We start from the raw sequence: 18,023 nt of genomic DNA on the forward strand, positions 1-18,023 counted from the left end.
TGGAAATGTATTCTCGAACTATGGAACAAAGACAAGTAATATCTTTTTCTCACTTGCTGACCCTCAGTTTCAAGTGATTATAGTTTTAACAAATAACACATTGAAAAATTAAAGGAAATCAATCTTCCGCTTGACTGTTTATGATCACAGACGAATGAACTTTCCGATCTCCAAAGTCTGGGCATGGGCGTTCGGTAACGCATGTACCGGTAATGTATTAAATTCTGGTCATGTATCCCATCGTCAGCCAATTTGTAAACAGTTGGAAAGACTAATGGAAAGACTAATGAAGCTAAATGTAAAGCTAAAGCCCTCTTCATACAATTCTGGTACCTGTGCAAAAGGGCTAATACCGAGTAAGAGAGTTGTACGGAGCTGTGCATAACTTTCTAACATGGAAACAACATTCCTGCCCGAGGCATGTGTAGCCAGTGTAAGGGGAAACCCTGTTAAAATAAAGGAGAGTATACATCTACAGTTTACTCGACCACAACGTTCACTGCTGTCAAAAGCTTGAAGAGAAATATCAATGAGGCAGACACAGAAAATGTGCAGTTGTCTGCAAGTCAAACTCTTTAATGAATCTCGTCAGATATCGCGAGATTCTCAGCAGTGAAAGTCTGACACTGGTGGCGCTGTACCCACTCTCGCTAACAGGTTACTCATTCATATTAGGTAGGTACGTATAGTACCTGTATACAGTATACATATACAATCAGAAAAGAAAATAAAAAATAAAAATTGTCTATGGTTACACACTCCCCTGCTTTCTGGAATATCGTCCCGATATTCACAAGAAAATTCAGTCAGCAGGGATTAACCGTTTGATACAATGTCAATCAACGCGGCACAAAGACGTTCTGCAGAATCTCCTTGGGCGTTAAACTTCACAGATGTGAGGTAATCTGCTTTGACCATCCATTCTGGTTTACTGCACACCTGAGTAAGATTCAGGCGATCTGGTGGTCGTATTGTCCGCTTTGATCTCCTTAAGGGTTCCCCTTCCACTTCTTGCATGGGTTCGAAGTGTACTTCCTCCTGAATTTCAAACTCCTTGTGTGGCTCAGCATCCTCCTGTAGACTCGGGTCATTTGATGGCTCCAAACTTCCGCTCACTTCGTTCTCAATAACACATTGTACTTCTGGTAGTGAGGGATTCTCAATCGGAAGTGTATCTGAAGTAGTCCCTGGTGGACTGACACCACTAACCACTGATGTGGGCTTTTTCCCAACCATGGCCTGTTTCTCCTCTCGGGGCACAGTATCTAGGTCTGATGCCTCTTCAGGTTCGAGTACCCTCTCCTGTGGTGCATGATAGACTGGGACGAAATGAACATCCTGGTCACCATCCGAGTCTGACGAAACTGTACAATGATCCTGTGATTCTTCTGCCTTGCTTGTTGAGCTCGTATAATCAACAGTCTCCTTGGGTTTTGCTCTTTGATTCTCAGATGGGCAGGGCAATGAGAAGCATGGTAACAGTAGGTTGCGGTGGAGAGTTCTCTCTCTTCCAACCCCAGACTCCGGCCGGACTGTATACACAGGGAGGTCAGGATTGGTCTTGCAAACCACTACATACACATCTCTCTCCCATCGGTCAGCAATCTTGTGTTTCCCTCGTATGCTAACATTCTTCACCAAAACCCGGTCACCATGCTCCAACACAGCTCCCCTTGCCCTACTGTCATACCTCTTCTTGTTGTATGAGGACTTCTTAGCAGCTGCCTTTGATGCAATCGTATATGCACAATCCCCAGTCGGTCTCTGAGGTCCTGAGCATATTCACCATATGTATTTGGCGAATCGCCCTCAGGTTCCAATCCAAGGTACACGTCGATAGGTAATCTGGGATGGCGTCCGAACATGAGATAATAGGGGGCATAGCCAGTGGAATCGTTGGTAGTACAGTTGTATGCATGCACAAGTGGACCGACATATGATTTCCAGTCCTTCTTCTGGTGCTCCTCCAAGGTGCCAAGCATGGCAAGCAACGTACGGTTAAAACGCTCTGTCTGTCCATTACCCATGGGGTGGTATGGGGTTGTTCTTGACTTCTGGACTCCTGTTATTTGGCAAAGTTGTCGAATGACCTCAGACTCAAAGTTTCTTCCCTGGTCTGAATGTAACCGGGCTGGAAACCCATAATGCACCATGAAGCTGTTGAAAAGATGCCGAGCTGTAGTCTGTGCGGTCTGGTTCTGAGTCGGGATTGCAACTGCATAGCGTGTGAAGTGATCGGTGATCACCAGAATGTTAGATATACCTCCCTTGGATTCTTCTAGGGTCAGATAGTCCATGCATACTAATTCCATTGGCTGACTGGTCTGGATGTTCACCAATGGAGCAACTGATCTTGCGCCTGGGGGCATCTTCCTTCTCACACATCTCTCACATGACTTGATCTTAGTCTCAACGTAATGTGCCATGTAAGGCCAGAAGAAGCGAGATCTCACCAAGTCTAGTGTTCTGTCCTTACCAAGGTGTCCAACATCATCATGCAGACCTCTGAGGACCATGGCTCTGTACTGTCTAGGGAGTACTAGTTGATGCACCTTGTTGCCATCACCTGCAATACGACTCCTGTACAAAACACCGTTCTTGAAACTGAGTCTCTGCCATTCATTGAGATAGCGCTGGACCTCTGAACTCTCAGCCTTCCTTTTGTTTCTGGTTGGAAGTTTCCCACTCTCCTTGAGGATGACGATGCGTTGAATGGCGGGGTCTCTTTGCTGTGCAGCCACCCACTCATCCCTAGTCAGTGTGGGTAAAGATTCACTCCCTGGCAGTGTTGGGGGACAATCTATGGTCTCGGGTACTGCTGTATTTGAACAACCAACCATCTCTACCAAGGGAATCCTTGCAGTCATATAAGACTGACACACAGCCTCTACCGATTCACATGGCACTTCACTCCCTCCTGTCTCATAGCGACTGAGGGTATCCTGAAGTGAGTCAGGATCGGTCTCTTGGTTAGGAGTGTGAGGCCGGCGAGATAGGCCATCAGCATCGGCATTTCTTGTACCTGGTCGGTAAGCAAGACTGAAGTTATACGTTGAAAGTGCAGCAAGCCATCGATGACCAGTGGCATCTAACTTTGCACTCGTTGTTACATAGGTTAAAGGGTTGTTGTCAGTAACTACCTTGAATGAGTTCCCATACAGGTAATCGTGGAACTTGTCAGTTACTGCCCACTTTAAGGCTAGAAACTCAAGCTTATGAGCTGGGTAGTTTCTTTCACTTGGAGACAAACCCCTACTCGCATATGCAACAACTCTCTTCCTGCCATCTTGTTCTTGATATAGAGCAGCACCTAGACCATTAAGGCTCGCATCTGTGTGGAGCTCAAATGGGATGCCATAGTCAGCATAAGCAAGTACAGGTGGGTTTGATAACCTGTGAATGATGTCATTGAAAGCAGTCTGGCATTGGTCTGTCCATACAAACTCAGGCAGTGATGGGTGTTTGGTTCTTCTTCGGTCCTTGCGCTTGCATGGGAGTCCAGCTGTCAAATCATTCAATGGCTTCACTATCTTTGAAAAACCTGGGACGAACCTACGATAGTAACCGGCAAAACCTAAGAAAGACTTGACCTCATGGACACTCCTCGGAACAGGCCATGTTTTCAGGGCTTCAACCTTGTCCGGATCAGTCTCTACGCCATCTCCTGAAACCACATGCCCAAGGTACTTGACTTGACTCTTGAAAAGTTGGCATTTGGATGCCTTTCCTTCAGCCCATACTCTTGGAGACGATCAAAGACTGCCTCAAGCCGCTGAAGGTGTTCTTCAAAAGTGGATGAGAATATGATTATATCGTCCAGATACACAAGGCATATCCTTAGATTATAGTCTCCCATACACTTTTCCATGAGCCTCTGAAACGTGCTTGGAGCATTGGTCAACCCGAATGGCATACGGTTGCACTCGTAGAATCCAAAGGGTGTGGTAAAGGCCGTCTTTGGTCTATCTTTGTCCGCCATTCCAATCTGCCAATAGCCGCTCTTCAAATCAATTGTTGAAAACCACTTGGCTCCTTTCAAGGCATCCATACTCTCCTCTATTCTTGGCATGGCATAGGAGTCCTTGACGGTCTTGGCGTTCAACCTTCTGTAATCAACACATAGGCGAATTGACCCATCTTTCTTCTTGACAAGCACAATTGGGGCTGCCCATGGGCTACTTGACTCGCGTATGGCCCCACTTGCCAACATACCCTGGAGGAGGGACCTCACTTCATCATACATGGCAGGGGGTATGCGGCGATGTCTTTCACGAATAGGGTGGGTATCACTGAGTGGTATCTCGTGTTGTACAGCTGTACAATAACCAAGATCATTGTCATGTTTTGAGAATACATCAGACTTCCTCGCTAGTAGCTCTTGGGCCAGCTGATATTGAGTAGCACTCAAGTGGTGTAAGTCTATATTGCTGCCAAGTGATACATTAGCACCCAGGTGATCACTACAATTACTATCATGTCTGGCGGCCGTCATCTGTTGTTGAATCCCAAGCTGGTATTGTGAAGGTGATCCGGCCCACGTAACAGCATGAACTTCACCAATCACATTCCCTGGCCTCACAGTTACTGTCTTGTTAGAAAAGTTCTGCAATTGCACAGGTACCCTACATTTCTTTCCGGTACACTTCATAGTTAGGGCTGATGGGTTGACAACAAGACCACCTGGAAACTGCCTCGTCCCTCTGGGTTCGACAGTAACAATGTATTCGTCTCCCTGAGGGCCCGATTTAGTTTTACCCATAATGTTGATAATGCTGTTAGGTTCAACTCTAACTGGGCGCCGCAGCTGGGCTCTCACCACACCAAGATTACCATCTTCACCACAGAAATTGTCCCTGGCATCAAGGTGATTGTAAGCATCCTGGACAGCAGCTGATATCCTCAAACTTTGGACAGATGAAGGCTTTTGTTTGCACAACCTGGAACTCTTCCTGTACAAGTTAATGAGGTTGGTGCCAACACACAATGGTACTTCTTGGTTGTAAGCTGTATCCAATACAACCAGCACCAGCACACTGTAAGTCTCATCAGTACCAAAGACATCTCTTGGAAAAGAGATCTCAGCCTCTATGTATCCCAGGAATTCCACCACCTGACCTTGTGCTCCAGTTATGGTTAACAGCTCTTCAATGGGATGTATCTTGCATGACGACAAATTGTTCTTGTAGAATGATTCACCGACCGTCGTTACCTGAGAACCAGTGTCAATTAAACTGCGGCAGCACACCCCATTAATGAATGCATTTCTTCATTAGGATCACCCACATGCGGTTGAGTACTGATTGACGGTGAACGATGACGTTTGCTTGGCTTGCCCATTGGTTCTGCCTACCACCCACCCGCCGGTGGAGGCAGCTGGGAGTTTAACTGACCAGATTGCTCCGGAACAGAAGGGGCGTTGTCCACCATCTTGGGATTTCGGCAACCTCTGGCTTGTGTCCCTCCTGACCACATCTGTAACAAATTACAGGTCCCCGGATGCGGCCAGTACCTTCTGGACTTCTACCTCTCCTTCTTGTGCCAGCATTTTGTTCAGGCAGATTTCTTTCTCTTTGCCTACCTCTACCACGACCCTGCTGTGAGGGCATGTCTTGAGGGTTAGCGTCTGAACTCGTACCATTACCCTCCATCCTGTCAAGTCTGGCTGCCAAAGACTGCATGTGTTGCTGAATTTCCTTTACTACTGAGTCCTCCTTCACAGCATTTGCCTTTTCAGGGACAATGGTCTGATTGGAGATACCAGCACGTGTAGGTTTGGCATACGCAAATGTTTCCTTCACTTCTTGTTCTGCTAGGCGGGCGATGCGGAGCAACTCATCAAATGATGTTGCCTTATCATAGCGATGTCTGGCAATATTTTTCACTCGTTCATCACGCAAACCCTTCCAAAATACAGTTCTGAGAGCTTCATCCACTGCCACTGCTGCTATACCACCTCTCTCCTTGGCCTTGTTAATTGCTAACTCAAGGCGACATCCATATCCAGCCACTGTCTCCTTCTCTTCCTGTTTGCTGTTATAAAATTGCTGTAGTAGAGTAGCACCAGTTTCAACCACACCATATATCCCACTCAACTTTTCCAGGATAGCCTCAATGGTTACATCTAAACCCATGTGCATCACAACTCTACCTGCATCTCCGCGCAGTGACTTCCTAACTGCTGTGGCCAGCGTCTCCCTGCTGTGTGTTCCATCCCTCTGCAAACACTCAATTTCGTATTTCCATGACTCAAAGTCTGCGTCACCTTTATTCTTTGGATCACCAGAAAAAGTTGAAATTCTTGGTGGTTGAAACAATGCAGCTGGTAGCATGACCGTAGACTTGTCAGTTGTAACTGGACATGACACCGCTGGGCTACCGTACTTTGGTTTGACTCCTATACCAGGTTGCCGACTGACAGGGGTTACTTCATGTCCAGCTTTACGCAGAACTTCGATCATACGGTTTAATTCGGCCTGGTCGACTTCACCGGCATTAGTTACTTCACTCTCATACTGTAACTTTTGACAGGGTGTGTACCTGGTTGGCGTGACAACTGGTCTGGATGTCATATTGCTGCTCATTGTCTTGGGTATGGTGTTAGATGCTGATGGTGTGGCTTCATATCTGAGTCTATCGTACAAACTGACAGGCACCCTAGTAATTGTTAACTTGCTACCCAGGAACAGTCGGCCATTAAGTTTCACAATTGCTTCTTGAGCTGTGGCCTTGTCAGTAAACTGGCAGAAAGCATGGTCACTACGACTAACTGACTCTGGGTCGACCGGCCAGACAATATGGCTGACTGTACCGACAGATGACAGGAATTCACTCAACTCCTCACATGTAGCACTCCCTGCAATGCCCTTAATATAAACCGTATGGTCCAACAGGGCTCTGAATTCGCTGGGTGTACAGGTATGTGGAGGGGTATCCATCATTGCTTGTAAAAACACTTGTATGTCAATCAGATATTGAGCAGGTATTTATCGTAGAAGAAAAAATATATACAGTTTACAGAGTCTCTCTTGTACTTTCAACTAGCACAGCAACAGTTCCGTTCAAACCTCTTTATTTCTCTTCAGCGACATATAACTTGTGGTTCACTTTAATAGTTGACTGCAGTTACCATGGAGATAATGCTCGATACATCATCTGTCAAACACTGCAACATAAACTTCATAGGGCACCATATGCTTGTGTACTGCAACACTTTTGCAACGGAGCCCCACGTTGGGCGCCAAATTATGTAGCCAGTGTAAGGGGAAACCCTGTTAAAATAAAGGAGAGTATACATCTACAGTTTACTCGACCACAACGTTCACTGCTGTCAAAAGCTTGAAGAGAAATATCAATGAGGCAGACACAGAAAATGTGCAGTTGTCTGCAAGTCAAACTCTTTAATGAATCTCGTCAGATATCGCGAGATTCTCAGCAGTGAAAGTCTGACACTGGTGGCGCTGTACCCACTCTCGCTAACAGGTTACTCATTCATATTAGGTAGGTACGTATAGTACCTGTATACAGTATACATATACAATCAGAAAAAGAAAATAAAAAAATAAAAATTGTCTATGGTTACACATGGTTATTAGTCCCCACGGACACCGTCGGGGGAACTTATAGGTTTGGTCATGTCCGTGCGTGCGTGCGTGCGTCCGTTCACGCAGATATCTCAGAGATGCAAGAAGCGATTTCATTCAAACTTGGTACAAGGATTACTTCATATGTCATACAGATGCACGTCGATTTGTTTTGTGATACGATCCAAATTGGCCGCCAGGCGGCCATTTTATTACGATTTTTTCATGTACAGAGCCATAACTCAGACATGTTTCAACCGATTTTATTCAAAGTTGGTACATTGACCAATGTCGTAGATATGCACGTCAATTTGTTTTGTGATGCGATCCAATATGGCCGCCAGGCGGCCATTTTACTACGATTTTTTCATGTACAGAGCCATAACTCAGACATGTTTCAACCGATTTTATTCAAAGTTGGTACAAGGACATTGACCAATGTAATAGATATGCATGTCAATTTGTTTTGTGATACAATCCAATATGGCTGCTGTGTGGCCATTTTCTTACGATTTTTTCATATACAGAGGCATAACTCAGGCAGATCTCAACCGATTTTATTCAAAGTTGGTACAAGGACATTGACCTATGTCATACATATGTACGTTGATTTGTTTTGTGATACAATCCAATATGGCCACCAGGCGGCCATTTTAATACGATTTTTTCATTGTACAGAGCCATAACTCAGACATGTTTCAACCGATTTTATTCAAAGTTGGTACAAGGACATTTCATAGATATGCACGTCAATTTGTTTTGTGATACGATCCAATATGGCCGCCAGGCGGCCATTTTATTACGATTTTTTCATGTACAGAGCCATAACTCAGACATGTTTCAACCGATTTTATTTGCTCACGTGTTCACACACGTGAGCATATGGTTTAGCCATGTCTGTCTGTGTGTGTGTGTGTGTCCGTGTGTCTGTATCCCCATTATCTCAAAAACGGCTGAACGTATTTCAGTCAAATTTGGTAGACATCTTCAGAATTCAAATGGCTAGAACTGAAAAGGTTTTGGTGGGCGTGGCTTGCATATTAATGAAGTTATCACAGTTTTAATTTTTGTGATACATGGTAGTCTATTGCTCACGTGTTCAGATCTAAAGCGCCCTCAGTGGTAGACATTGCTTTTTTACCAATCGCAAGCCTGTTCACTAGAGACAAGCTAAAAAAAATACTTAAAAAAAAGAAAATCACTATGTATATGTCAATACTATATCACAGTGTCATAACGTACTATATCTGACAGAAATATAAAAATGTAATACAGCTAATATCTTATAATCTACAAAATACCAAGACCAACTTTACATTGACTTTCAAAACTTTTATTGCTATCTCAGTTTAACAAGGAAGTCATCTTCTACATGGCCATTTCACCTATATTGAAAGTTCCCTGAACATTGAGTACTATAAACTTTCCATTGTCCGGTTTTCTGTAATAAGAAAGAAATTTGATCCAGAACATAAATTTCATGTTTCTATATGAGATAAATACAAAGTTAACAGATTGTCGAACTTTCATGAGACTGAATTCTTGGCAGAAATTTGACGAAAAAGCCAAAAATTGTCATTTTTCATTATTAAACAATTCATAACTTTTGATTGAATGAATCAAGCTCCTTCAACCTTTTATTTTCACCTTCGTACCATACCACTTTACTGTCAAAAGTAGAAAGAAATGCCTTGGCCACCCAACTATAAACAAAATCGGTTCCAACACTTTTATCTAATGTTCTTGTCATTCTGTCAACCAATCACAGTAATGCACGTGAGCATATTCAGTTCATATCTGGTTCAACATTGGTACAAGGACATTGAACAATTTCATAGATATGCACGTCAATTTGTTTTGTGATACGATCCAATATGGCCACCAGGCGGAAATTTTATTACGATTTTTTCATGTACAGAGCCATAACTCAGACATGTTTCAACCGATTTTATTCAACGTTGGTACAAGGACATTGACCAATGTCATAGATATGCACGGTAATTTGTTTTGTGATATGATCCAATATGGCCGCCAGGCAGCCATTTTATTACGATTTTTTCATGTACAGAACCATAACTCAGACATGTTTCAACCGATTATATTCAACGTTGGTACAAGGACATTGACCAATTTCATAGATATGCACATCAATTTGTTTTGTGTTACGATCCGATATGGCCACCACGCGGCCATTTTATTACAATTTTTTCATATACAGAGCCATAACTCAGACATGTTTTAACCGATTTTATTCAAAGTTGGTACAAGGACATTGACCAATGTAATAGATATCCATGTCAATTTGTTATGTGATACGATCCAATATGGCTGCTGTGTGGCCATTTTCTTACGATTTTTCATATACAGAGGCATAACTCAGGCAGTTCTCAACTGATTTTATTCACAGTTGGTACAAGGACATTGACCAATGTCATAGATATGCACATCAATTTGTTTTTGATACGATCCAATATGGCCACCAGGCGGCCATTTTATTACGATTTTTTCATGTACAGAGCCATAACTCAGACATGTTTCAACCGATTTTATTCAACGTTGGTACAAGGACATTGACCAATTTCATAGATATGCACGTCAATTTGTTTTGTGATACGATCCAATATGGCTGCTGTGTGGCCATTTTCTTATGATTATTTCATATACAGAGGCATAACTCAGACATTTCTCAACCGATCTTATTCACAGTTGGTACAAGGACATTAACCTATGTCATACGTATGTGCATTGATTTGTTATGTGATACGATCCAATATGGCTGCTAGGCAGCCATTTAATTACGATGTTTCATGTACAGAGCCATAACTCAGACATGTTTCAACCGATTTTATTCAAAGTTGGTACAAGGAGATTGACTGATGTCATACATATGCATGTCAATTTGTTATGTGATACGATCCAATGTGGCTGCCTATCGGCCATTTTGATACGATTTTTCATGTACAGAGCCATAATACTCTAAGGCATATCTCAACCGATTTTATTCAAAGTTGGTACAAGGACATTAACCTATGTCATACATATGTATGTCAATTTGTTCATGATATGATCCAATATGGCTGCATGGCGGCCATTTTGTTACTATTTTTTCGTGTCCTTAGCCAAAACTCGGGCATGTCTCAACTAATTTTATTCACCGATTTTATTAATTGTACAAGGACATTGACCTATGTCATACATATGCACATTGATTTGTTTTATGATACAATCCAATATGGCCGCCGTGTGGCCATTTTTTCCCCGATTTTTTCATGTCCGGAACCATAACTCAGACATGTATCAAGCAAATTTATTCAAAGTTGGTACAAGGACATTGACTTATTTATACATATGCATGTCAATTGGTTTCACGAGATGGTCCAATATGGCCACATGTTAGCAATTTTGTTATGGTCATTTCATGTCGAGAGCCATAACTCTGGCAAGTCTCAACTGATCTTATTCAAAGTTGGTACATGTACATTGACTTACGTCATACATATACATGTTGATTTTTTAAACAGTAAGATCAAATATCGCTGCATGGTGGTGATTTTGTTACAATTTTCAAATGTACAGAGCCATAACTCAGACATATTTCCACCAGTATCATTCAAAGTTGGTACAAGGACATTGACCTATTTCATACATATGCAGCAGTAACATGTCAATTATTGAAGTTTCGTAAGTAGGCTGATATGTCAAGAAATACGTACTGCATCAAATTCATGAAACTTTATACAGATGTTAACTGATGTTAAGCTCACATTGCTTTAATATTGAAAAAGACATTTATCAGTGTCATTTTAATTAATTTGTAATTGCATAAGTAATGAACTTTCCTAATTAGGGTGATATAGCCACAAATTAATACAACGTCAAATGTGATGAAACTTGATACAGATGTTGATCTCATAGTGTTGTAAATACTGCATCAAACTTTATGAAATATGGTACCAGTGATAATCTGTCAAGTGTTAGAATTGTATGCAAAAATGTTTTGCAACATCCTGTTGATTAATTCCTAGTTGACTCATTTTCTGAACTTTAGGATGGTGGCCTACATTGGTTTTGTTTTCATCACCATGGAAACTCATTCTTGGCCATTGAGTGCCATCTGTATCAAAGTATTTTTATCACAGACCTAATTAATGAAGAGGACTCTATCCTCTCTGAGGACATGTAATCAAAGTACCCATTAACAAGTGGGGACTGTGTCATCAACGATGACTTGTTCAAAAAAGTCTACCGCTATTTCACAGTTTTCAAGCATTAGCATTTCAAACAACACCGTCTCCTACTTAGTCTGTGTACGCTTAACTTCCAGTGCTGAAATATTTTTGCAGTTCAGACTGTGTCGGGAAATGAAAAGATGTTAGCTTGATTGATATATACCTTTAGTTTATTTATCAACACTTTATCCGATATACAACTAGTTTATTTACCAACACCTTCCAGGCCTCATGCAATTCACGTTTACACCTTGTATTTATGTATCCAAAGACCACCCTACAATCACACCTGACCAAAGACTTATGAATTTTAATATATGTAAATGTGACTTACACAACACACATGTATATAAACCCTTAGATTTTGTGAATAAAGTAGGACTTCTTAGTTAGTGTTCAAATGCAACACCTCGTATCGGCTTGTCTGTACGTCCTCCCATCACAGCCGTAATTCCCTTCGCCACATTTTGTGGTGCCGAGACCAGGATCCAGAGTGATTTGACCAAACCAAGCGTCAACCAAGCATGGCAGGGAAGAACCAAGACCAAGTCGTGATGGATGTCCAGCAAGCTACCAAGAGAAGATCGAGCAACCGAGGCCAGATGACAAAACAGTTGCAGAAAGCTGACGGAATTCTACAGAAAGGTGAGCCTCGACAGAACGACCTAGACCTGTTAACAGCAACTACCGGTATATCCAACATCGAAAAAAGAACGAAAACTATCGAAGATCTAGACGAAATAATCCTACAAGCGACCGAAGATGAAGAAACCTATGAACATTTATTCGAAGAAGCAGATGACTATCACATTCAAATCAGCAAACACTTGATCCGATACAAGCTGTTCCTCGAAAGATTGACGACCGCAGCCGAGAGAGCCACACAACCAATCGCCTCAGCAGATACAGTATCCATAGCATCAATCACCCCATCGACACAAAGACGACAGGTAATCTACCAAAACTCCAATTGCCAACTTTCAACGGCGACTGTTTAAAGTGGACGACATTCATCGACACTTTCAAGGCAGCCGTTGATGATTACCCAACGCTCGAAGACATACAGAAGTTCCAGTACCTGTCAGCACAACTAGTCGGTGAAGCAGCTCGCACCGTAGAAGGGCTCCAGCTGACGAATGCAAATTATTACAGAAGCAATGCAGCTACTGAAAAACAGGTATGGACTAACGCATAAAATCATTTCATGTCATATGAAGGCGTTATGGAGTTTACCAATACCAAGTACCAACACTGAAAGCATCCATGTTTTTTATGACTCACTGGAAAAACACACCAGGGGTCTGAAAAGCACTGGGTAAATCAGAAGATAGTTATGGCGAATTACTTGTACCAATCGTGTTTGAAAAGCTACCAGCGAGTGTAAAGACCCAAATCTCCCGTGCTCACGGCGACAACGCCTGGACGATTCAAGAACTGAAAGATGCAAGATTCAAGCGATTCAAGCAAACTAAGCAGCTTCGGATCTCGAAAACCTGAGGGAAATCAGTGACATCCAATAAACGGCAACATCGTTTCATATCGGAACCAAACCAATACAAAAGAAATCCTGTATTTTTTGTCATGGGCCACATCCGTCAGGCAGGTGCACTAAAATTACTGATCGTAATAAACGCATCGAAGTTCTATCAAGAAATAAATCGTGCTTCAACTGCTTTGGCCAAAGACACAAGAGCACCGACTGCTGGAGTAAATTCTCGTGTCGAAACTGCGGTAAGAAACACCACACCTCCATTTGTGATCAAGCAAAACAGCATGAGAAGAGCCACAACAGAAATGGTGAGAAGAACGTGACACATGTCAAATTAACACCTACACAAGGCCCTGTATTGCTGAAAACAACCAGAGGGACGGTCTTCAGAAATCCGATCCATTTCAGTGAATGTCTTGCTTGATGAAGGGGTGCAACGTACATTCATAACTGAAGAAACAGCACACAGTTTAAGTATTCGAAATGAAGACTGCCAGACCGAACATCTCAACTTGGGTTCATTCGGAAATGAAGACACCGGTATACGAGCAATCAAAGCTACAGATATCAAACTGAAGACAAAGTCAGGCGACATTACCATGCGAACATTGATAGTACCGATTAGTATCAGTTCACCAGTACGAAACCATGTAGATGCAGCTGTAAATAAACACCTATATTTACAGCAATTGCCACTCGCTCCACAAGTGAAGTCAGGTACGTTTGAAATTGACATGCTTACGGGGCAGATTATTACTGGTATATCGTAGAAGACCGCATTGTCAGAGGCAATGGCCCAACAGCAGTAGCATCAAAACTCGGCTATCTACTTTCGGGACCACCAAACTAAACAATGTGTCTGTCATGAACACAACAATAATGAGAGTACTGGCCGACACTGATGACGAACAAGATGGAACGTCAAAGTACTGGGAACTAGAGACAATTGGGATATTGATTCCCGAAGAGAAAGAGGGAAAGAAGGTATTTTTTGAAGAGTACCGTGACAACAAGATAAAACGCGATGGTAACAAGTACGTTGCAAGTCTGCCATTGAAAGAAGATCACATACCCTACACTTCCGACAAACTTCGCGCTCGCCAAAACCAGAACCAGAGCAATGGTAAGATGATTAACACCTGAATTACGCAACGTGTACGATTCTATCATCAGAGAACAATTGAACCGTGATTTTATCGAGAAAGTTGAGAACGATGACCCATCACACAGACATTACATCCCACACCATCCAGTTGAGAAAAAATCGTCTACAACACCAGTCAGAATCGTTACAACTGCAGCGCGAAATATCGTGACCAACCAAGCCTGAATGACTGCCTAGAACTGGGACCACCAATCACAAATGATATGGTAGAAATTCTACTTCGCTTCCGTGTCTACCAGATCGCAATCTCCAGTGACATTGAAAAAGCGTTCCTGAATGTCAGCCTAGCAGATGAAGACAGAGAATACACCAAATTCTTCTGGTTGACAAACCCAGATGACCCCGAAAGCGACTTTGCAGTATACCGATTCAAAGTTGTCCTGTTCGGGTCCACCAGCTCACCATTCATGCTAAATGCAGTCATCAAAACCCACCTAGAAAACCAATCCTGTTACATTGCAGATGATATGAAGCAGAATATACGTAGACAATATGCTCAGTGGAGAAAGAACAGCGGCAGATGCTATACATTACTACAGAAAATCGTCGGAAACTATGCGCGCTGCTGGATTCAACCTGAGATCATGGATGACGAATGATTCAACACTGCTTAACATTATGGAAGAAGATAATACTGCAGACAATTCGAAGCAAGTGAACGTACTCGGGTTACATTGGAACGCACAACAAGATACTATCCGCTACGCAGATGATGAAGAAAAACACAATGACAACCGGGATGAACTGATTACAAAACATGTAATCGTGCAATATACTTCACGCCTGTTTGATCCACTGGGATATTTGTCACCAGTCCATGTCACAGCGAAAGTGTTCATCCAGAAACTGTGGAAATCAAACCTCTCATGGGACATACCCCTCCCCGAACAACTAGCCGACGAATGGCAGAAGATTCGTCACGAATTTGAAGTCAAGAAAAACAACTCAACTGACGATACTTCGAAGATGGCGATACAGAAGACCGAGCCACGAGCTGCGCGTCTTTGCCGATGCCATTAAAACCACAGCATATGGAGCGGCAGTCCACTTGAAGAAGGGAAATCAGACCGCATTAGTTATGGCTAAAACCCGTGTTAACCCAATTCAAGAACTGTCACTACCAAAACTGGAACTTATGGCAGCAGTTATAGCTACCCGTCTATCAAGATCAGTACAGAAAGCCCTAACAAACATAAACATCACCAAACGTGTACTCTGGTCCGACAGTCAAATAGCGATACACTGGATACACAGTGTGAAGAAACTACCAGTGTTTGTCGACAACAGAGTTCGCGAAATTCGTGCCGAACAATTTCAAAAAATCAAGTACGGTCCCACAGCCGATAACCCTGCAGATCTCCTAACAAGAGGAATCAGAGCTAATGATCTCAAGACTTCAGAACTTTGGTGGAAGGGTCCCCCGTGGCTATCTACTGGAAATTGGCCGAAATGCGAACTATTCGATGAAACAACCGATCAAACAACCGCTCTTCTAAAAACCAACACATCTGCCGACATCGGAAACATCTTCAACATCAACAAATTCAAATCGCTACCTAAACTGTTACCAATAACGACATACGTTACCAGATTCGTATCCAATTTGAAGACTGACCAAAACGCGCGCAGAGTCGTTGCTGACGCCGAAATTCTATGGATACACTCCGCACAACATAAAGCGTATGGAAAAGAAAAAGGCAAACTGAAGTCTCAAAACAACTTCGCATTAGCCAGACAACTGAAGCTCTTCGTAGATGACAAGATGTCATACGCTGCGGCGGTCGAATACACAACGCACCGTACCACAAGTTCAGCGAACTCGTTATTAAATGTGTGCATGCGCGGACACTTCACTCAGGCGTAGAATCATGCATTACGTTAATTCGTCAGAAATATTGGATTCCGAAAATCCGACCAAGAGTGAAGTCTGTGCTGTTCCGATGTATCACGTGCAAGAAACTCCACGGGAAATCATACGAAGTACCTGTGACACCACCACTTCCAGCGTGTAGAATAAACCAAGCCCCACCATTCTCTGTAACCGGACTTGACTATACAGGAGCGCTGTATATCAAACGGTATGATAACAGCAAGGCTAAAGCATACATTAGTCTTTTCATGTGCGCTGTAACCCGTGCAATACACCTAGAAGTGGTATCCGACCTAACTCCGACCGCGTTCTTACGAGCATTTCGACGATTTGCAGCCAGGCGATCATACCCTCGAAAAGTAATGTCGGACAATCAAAGCGCCTTTCTCGTTGCAAGTGATGAAATCCGAAAACTCTTCACTGACAGAAACGTAAAGACCTTCATGTCTGGAAAGGGAATCAAATGGGTTTTCAACCCAAAACGCGCTCCTAACTTCGGAGGCTTCTACGAAAGACTAATCGGTATGACAAAAAACTCTACGGTAAGTACTGGGTCTCACCTTCGTATCCATGGACGAACTGCAGACTATAGTCAACGAAATAGAGGCAGTGCTAAACGATTGTCCATTGAAGTACGTTTCCTCCGATCTCACGGATCCGCAACCACTAACACCTGCGCATTTACTCCATGGACGCATGTTAACACCTCTTCCGCAGTCGACGATCGACACGGATAAAATGACCGATCCGGATTTTGCGCCAATCACACCAAGCGAAGTCAACAAACGCGCTGAATACCTGGCCAGTCTACACCAAACATTCTGGAGAAGATGGTCATCAGAATACATTACAGCACTCAGAGAACGTCACCACAACAAGAAACACAACACAACTGCTAATCGAATCAAAATTGGTGACGTAGTTCTGGTACATAATGATAACCAGAAACGTCTTTACTGGAACCTTGCTGTTGTCGAACAGCCACACATCGGTAATGACGGACTTGTCAGATCAGCGGATATTCGAATTAATCCGGCAAAACTAGCCGTCCAATCTACAAGCTCTACCCGCTCGAACTGTCAACCGCGGAAAGTGAACAAGAACATAACAACAACGCCGTTGAAGAAACTGTGACTGAAGCTGAACAGCAAACACAGACGCGCCCCCGGAGAACAGCCACTGCAATCGCGAGATTGAAAATTCAGGACAGTACAGAGAACTAACTGCTATGAACATTGCATGATCAAAAACGAAAAAGAGTACTTTTAAATTTCTCGGACACTTAAAATTACAGAAAAACCGATACACAAAAGAGAATAATTTTACTGTAGTGTAGTACCGGTATATCGTGACTTAGTAAAAGTGAACAAAAGGAACTCTCAACATGCAAGTCGAGCACGCCCGTCCGTATAACTTTTGCCCCGCCCTGAGAATGTCGGGAAATGAAAAGATGTTTGCTTGATTGATATATACCTTTAGTTGATTTATCAACACTTTATCCGATATACAACTAGTTTATTTACCAACACCTTCCAGGCCTAATGCAATTCAAGTTTACACCTTGTATTTGTGTATCCAAAGATCACCCTGCAATCACGCCTGACCAAAAGACTTTAAGACTTATGAATTTTAATATATGTAAATGTGACTTACACAACACAAATGTATATAAACCCTTAGATTTTGTGAA

The 18,023-nt window shown here is 42.8% G+C and overlaps 2 protein-coding genes across 2 annotated transcripts; both read left to right on the plus strand.

The window, feature by feature from the left end:
• The first annotated feature begins 14,666 nt into the window (after window positions 1-14,666).
• LOC139144316 (uncharacterized) lies at window positions 14,667-15,062 on the plus strand. The gene has a single exon (XM_070715015.1). The coding sequence runs from the start codon at window positions 14,667-14,669 to the stop codon at window positions 15,060-15,062; it is 396 nt and encodes a 131-aa protein (XP_070571116.1).
• Window positions 15,063-16,903: 1,841 nt separating this feature from the next.
• On the plus strand, window positions 16,904-17,467 carry LOC139144321 (uncharacterized). Its single transcript, XM_070715023.1, has one exon. It carries the CDS (start codon window positions 16,904-16,906, stop codon window positions 17,465-17,467), a length of 564 nt encoding a protein of 187 aa, XP_070571124.1.
• Window positions 17,468-18,023: the final 556 nt, after the last annotated feature.

The sequence above is a fragment of the Ptychodera flava genome, chromosome 11 (genome assembly GCF_041260155.1).
Source record: "Ptychodera flava strain L36383 chromosome 11, AS_Pfla_20210202, whole genome shotgun sequence".
NCBI classification, from domain to species: domain Eukaryota; kingdom Metazoa; phylum Hemichordata; class Enteropneusta; family Ptychoderidae; genus Ptychodera; species Ptychodera flava.

Excerpts from the sequence above, each read along its gene's own strand:
- LOC139144316 (XM_070715015.1), top strand. The coding sequence starts at position 14,667 with ATGGTAGAAATTCTACTTCGCTTCCGTGTCTACCAGATCGCAATCTCC.
- LOC139144321 (XM_070715023.1), top strand. The coding sequence starts at position 16,904 with ATGGACGAACTGCAGACTATAGTCAACGAAATAGAGGCAGTGCTAAAC.